Source organism: Strix uralensis, chromosome 24 (assembly GCF_047716275.1).
Source record: "Strix uralensis isolate ZFMK-TIS-50842 chromosome 24, bStrUra1, whole genome shotgun sequence".
Taxonomy (NCBI): domain Eukaryota; kingdom Metazoa; phylum Chordata; class Aves; order Strigiformes; family Strigidae; genus Strix; species Strix uralensis.
In genome coordinates, this window is record NC_133995.1 from 9,587,385 (window position 1) to 9,592,248 (window position 4,864).

A 4,864-nucleotide genomic window follows, 5' to 3' on the forward strand; every position below is an offset into this window, starting at 1 on the left:
CGCCAAAACAAACCCAAACGCACGACGCGATTCACGCCACGATCCCAAGAGCCGTCGAGTTTCAGCCGCCGCCGGAACACACGAAGCGAGCGGCTGCCGGGCGGCCCCGAGACCACCGGCCGTCACGTGCGCGGCCCCGCGGCGCACAGCGATCCAGCGAGGCCGGGAAGAACTTCGGGTTCAAACCCCGGGAAATCGGAGCCCAGCGCTCGCGCCCGGCAGAGGCCGCCCCTCGCGCTCACCTTGCTGGATGTCGCCGTTGGCCCCGCCGGGCACGGGCACGCTGAGCTGCCGCTCGGGCTCGGGCAGGCAGCGCCGGCAGAAGGAGTGCAGGCAGGGCAGCAGCTTGGGCTCGGCCTCGCGGCGGCTCTGCAAGCTCTGCGCGCAGACGGCGCAGGTGTCCAGCAGCGAGAAAGGCCCCGGCGCCGCCGGCGTCAGCGGCGGCACCGGGCTGGGGCCAGGCCCTGGAACGGCACCGGGCCCCGCCGCCGCCGCCTCGGCCTCGGCCTCCCCGAGACCGCGCTCCGCCACCGCCGCCGCGCCCGGGCTCTCCCGCTCCTCGGGCGGCGCGGCGGCAGAGGGGGACGCGGCCGCGGGCTCCAGGCCACCGCCGCCGCCCGGCCCGGCCTCGGCAGCCCCCTCCCCGCCGCCGCCGCCTCCTTTGTTTTCCGCCATGTTTCCTCCTTTGAACCCAGCTCCCCGCTCCGCGCACGTACAGCGTCACCACGCGCCGTGCGCGCGCCCCGGCAGGGCGGGGGGCGGGGCCGGGGCTCGCGCAGGCGCGCGCGGGGGTGCGTGCTCCGTCGCCAAGGGGCCGTCCGGAAAGAGCGGCCGTGACGTCACGCGGGCCGCAGTCCCCATTGGTCTGCGTCGGCCCCTTCCCAGCCAATCGCCAGAGGGGGCGGGCGGCCCCGGGGCGGAGCGCGCCGCGCCTCCGCCCCCTGCAGCGGGCGGGAAGCCCCGGCCGGGCCCGATCCCGCCCCCCCTTGAGGCGAGGGACCCCGCCGCCCTTACGGGGCTCACGGCGGGAGCCGAGGGGCGGCGGGGAACACCCGGAGGCGCAGGTAAGGCGGGCGGCTGCCGGCAGACCCACAAACGCCCGGTCAGGAGGCAGAGCCGCGCTCAGGGCGGGCAACTGGCAGCCGGTGACTCCAGGCCCAGCCTCGCGGCACGGGGTGCAAAGCCCCCGAGGACCAGCCCCGGGGCGCGCAGCTCCTGCTCACCAGCGGGTGTTTCTTTCCCTTTGCAGCGGCAGAGGGCGTGGGCCGGGCTCCCCCCTGCGCCGGGCCGGGCCCGAGGCCGAGCAGCAGCGGCCCCTTCCCCGCCTCCCCCTCAGCCCGCACTCGGGATGTGCTGAACAAAGCAGAAGCCAACCGACAGCAAAACAACGTTTATTGAACGCGTAAGGGAAGATGCAAAAACATGAAACGGGTTTTGGTTTTTTTAAGAGCTCCCAATTTAGTCACATCAGAAGTGAAACAACTCGCAGGACCTTTAACCGAGCCCATGGGCTGAGCCTACTCTGCCTCCTCCCAGAATTTAAAACAAGGAAAAGAAACAACTAAAATACCTTTTCATCACCTTACACAACTGCAACTAGAGGTGTCTAGAAACACAGAGCATCTCCAAAATTTTTTGGTTTGGGTTTTTTTCTTAAACCTATGCTGCAGTAAGACAGTAAGGATTAGGTCACTGGAAGTCTTGCTGGATATTCTCCTTGTTTGCTTCCCCATGCTGCTGTTTGATTTGTGAAATTTCATTTTCTAGTTGCACAATAGTTCGTTCAATCTCGTAATTTTTACTGACAAGAGACACCCATCTAGAAGGGAAAAGAAATAAAGCCGTGAAGTGTTATTTAACAGTCCTCTGGTTTAAAATCAAAGACAACTATTGCTCCAAAGAAAGCACAAAGACACCGAATAAAGCGGTATTTTTCTCAGTACGTGATAAACTTCAGTTAACGTCAACTTGAAAAATCAGAGTGATAAAAAGTAGTTTTTAACCCTGTTAAAACCTTAACATACAAAATTTAATTTACTAGACTCAAATGCACTAACTTCCAATATTTAGATAAAGAGTTTAAGAAACAATTTAGGCAATTTCGAGCAGCTAACACGCCCCCTCCTTTTCACATCTGTTGCTCATTGATTCACTGAGCCACAGTAACTATCACCCAGACCTGAATTTCAAATCCTTTGAAGCACTGTGCAAAGCAACAGTACTCATATGGTAACATCCTACAATAGTCCTGACAAATCTCTGATGCTCTGCATGGAAGAATTTGAAGCAAGAGATATACTTGTGGAAGATTTAACAGAAGAATTCTAGACACTCACGTAGATTCCATTTCTCGTAGCTTAGCCCCAGCTGTGAGCTGCATGTTCTTTCGTTGCCAGTTCAGATCTTGAATGTTTTTCCTGGTGAGAAAAAGTTCTATGTCATTTTTTGGTCTCCTTTCTTTAAGATTTGTAATATCTGCTGCTAATTTTGAAATACACCTAATGCCTAGAAGTACTGCCAAAAACCACTTGCGTAGCCAGGACCGTAACAACATATAGATGGACAAATCCCAGTACTGGGCTGCACACAGAACCCTAATTTTTTTTTTTTTTTTTAAATAAAACCACAAAACCACTCCAAAACAACAAAACAACAAAAACTTCCACTCTACTACAAGCAAAAATTCAAACATTCAGGCCTACTGCTCCTGGACAAGTATAGAACAGAGAAAATGTTTTGTTCTCTCTGAAAAAGTCAGAAAAGCGAAGATGAACAGCTAATCATTCACAGAATTCAGTGAAGCACCTGAGAAGTGCAGAAGACATAAAATTCTTCGGTCCCTGCACAGCTCACACCGCTATGGCTCCCATTCCGCTGGCCCTGGCCATACATCACGGTGTTCCTCTCACCCTCCCAGCCCGAGCTCTGCTTCGACCCTGTCCCCACCGATTCTGTCCAAGACAGCAACTCCAGCCAGTCCAAACACACAGGTACTGCGAGACGTGAATCAGCACGCAGCTCCCCTTCCACCCACGTCCCTGCACACAACCCATCTTCAGGCTGAGATGACAGCAGTTCACCCGAGTCTGAAAGCTGAAAAGCTTCACTTGCCAAGTCCGCAGCACACTGCCTAAACGGAGCCAGTCATGGAGGTGCATCACTTCACTATGCTACGGCCTCCATCCCCCAGCAAGCCAACCCTGTAAACTCATTAAAACTCACCCACTTTAAAAGGAGAGGCCAAACCTAACATCGTGTCTTTGCTGAGACAACTACACACTAAATAAAAGTTTATCAGCAGTGAAAACATGGCTGCATTTCAGAGAGGATTTCACCACAATCCATTCTGTTCAAAGCAGATGTTCGGACAAAGCAAAATAAAACAAAGTTTGAGTAGAATTGACATTGTGAATGTAACTGCTTAGGGAGGGCTGAGTCAGATTTCTTGATTATTGTCTTTTTTCCTATGACCATAGCAGCAATACATACACAAGCCTTTGTATAGCTTGGGTATAGAGAGGGGTTTACTTTCCTTCCAACTTCAGTATGAAAATATGAAGAATGACTCACCTCAACTTCTGAAGCTCTTTCTGGGCTTGTTCTATCATATGAACCAGATGCCTAATAACACAAGCAAAGCATTAGGAAAACACACAACTGCTAGATCAGACCCATTTAACCTGCAATTTAACTCTTCAAGGATGCGACCAGACACTTGAACACAAACACCAGACGACGTGTTCTTGGGGCAGCCCGTGCTCTTCGCTCCTGAAGGGGCGGCAGGAGGCCGGGACGCGCCGCAGGGGGCCGGGACGCGCCGCAGGGGGCCGGGACGCGCCGCAGGGGGCCGGGACCCTCCAAGCAGGGCACAAGCGGCTTTCAGACATGAACCTCCAACACGCCGCCGGGGCCGGCCCTTGCCGTGAGCTGACCAGAGCCTCACGGTCGAGCCCGCGGCTCTGCGCTGGGCGGCGCGGCCGGGCCTTACTCGTTGTAGACCTTCCAGGCGTTACAGCCGTGCTGCGACATCAGCTCCAGGTTCTCGATGCGGACGGCCTGGTGCTCCAGCTGCGCCATGGAGTTGTTGACGCACTCCTGCCACGCCGTGATGTCGTTCTTCTGCCCGGAGGACGGCGCCGGCAGCTCGTACCTACAACGCGTTTGCCTGAGGGGAGGGCGCGGCGGGCGCCGCTCCCGGGCCGGCGCTCCCGGAGGGGCCGCGGCCGGCGGCTGCCGGGGCCGCCCGGTCTCACCGTTTCATGCTGAGCAGCTCCAGGGGCTGCCGGGCCGCCAGGCGCTCGAACTCGTTCCGCATGATCTCGGTCTGCGGGGAGGCGACGGTCAGCGGCGGGGGGGAGACAGCGGCCGGGGCAGGGGCGGGGGGGACAGCACAGCCCCGGGCCGGGCCGCCTCACCTCGAAGGCGCTGTAGTCGTGCGCCGGCAGGTAGCTGAGGTAGTTCTTCGTCGGCCGGTACCGCCGCGTCTCCTCCTCCACCAGCGCCGCGGCCTAGCGCACACGGGCCGTCAGGGGCCCGCCCGCCCGCCCCGGCCCGGCGCGCCCGCCGCCCCGCCCGCCCCGGCCCGGCGCACCCGCCCTCACTCACCGCCTCCCGCACGCCCGGCGCCTCATAGCCCTGGTCGAAGTAGGGCAGCGCGTCCACCACCACGTCCCCCGCCACCAGCCCCGGGCCCGCCATTGTGCGCGGCCCCGCGCTCTGCGCATGCGCCGGCCCCGCTCCCCGGCAGGCGGCGCTGCGCACGGCCCCGCGGCAGGAACGGTGACGTCACCCGGACCGGCCCCGCCCCCCCGCCCCCCCCCCCGGTCGGCCCCGCCCCCCCCCCCCGCAGGAACGGAGACGCGGA

General features: G+C 59.5%; 2 protein-coding genes across 3 annotated transcripts in view; both read right to left on the bottom strand.

Moving 5' to 3' along the window:
* TRIM33 (tripartite motif containing 33) overlaps nt 1–675 on the bottom strand; it is a 33,440-nt gene extending 32,765 nt beyond the window's left edge. Inside the window, exon 1 of the mRNA XM_074893362.1 lies at nt 243–675. Within this exon, the coding sequence (XP_074749463.1) occupies nt 243–675 (433 nt within the window). The remainder of the gene's footprint in view (nt 1–242) is intronic.
* Nucleotides 676–1,375: 700 nt separating this feature from the next.
* BCAS2 (BCAS2 pre-mRNA processing factor) lies at nt 1,376–4,746 on the bottom strand. Of its 2 annotated transcripts, XM_074893425.1 has the most exons (7): nt 4,606–4,746; nt 4,416–4,508; nt 4,254–4,324; nt 3,989–4,150; nt 3,571–3,621; nt 2,337–2,417; nt 1,376–1,819 (listed from the first exon to the last, which is right to left on the bottom strand). In XM_074893425.1, exons 1-7 carry the CDS (start codon nt 4,696–4,698, stop codon nt 1,690–1,692), a joined length of 681 nt encoding a protein of 226 aa, XP_074749526.1. In that variant the 5' UTR covers nt 4,699–4,746; the 3' UTR covers nt 1,376–1,689. The 2 variants fall into 2 exon arrangements, with proteins under 2 accessions (XP_074749526.1, XP_074749527.1); XM_074893426.1 differs by lacking the exon at nt 4,416–4,508 and having other exon boundaries at nt 4,606–4,727.
* Nucleotides 4,747–4,864: the final 118 nt, after the last annotated feature.

What these genes read in the sequence shown, in the direction of transcription:
- BCAS2 (XM_074893425.1), bottom strand. Translation starts at nt 4,698, where the DNA reads ATGGCGGGCCCGGGGCTGGTGGCGGGGGACGTGGTGGTGGACGCGCTG. An exon ending in GCCTGGAAGGTCTACAACGA is followed by an intron (nt 3,622 to 3,988) that starts GTAAGGCCCGGC and finishes TTGTGTTATTAG; the next exon opens with GCATCTGGTTCATATGATAG. An exon ending in AAAGAGCTTCAGAAGTTGAG is followed by an intron (nt 2,418 to 3,570) that starts GTGAGTCATTCT and finishes TTTTCTCACCAG; the next exon opens with GAAAAACATTCAAGATCTGA.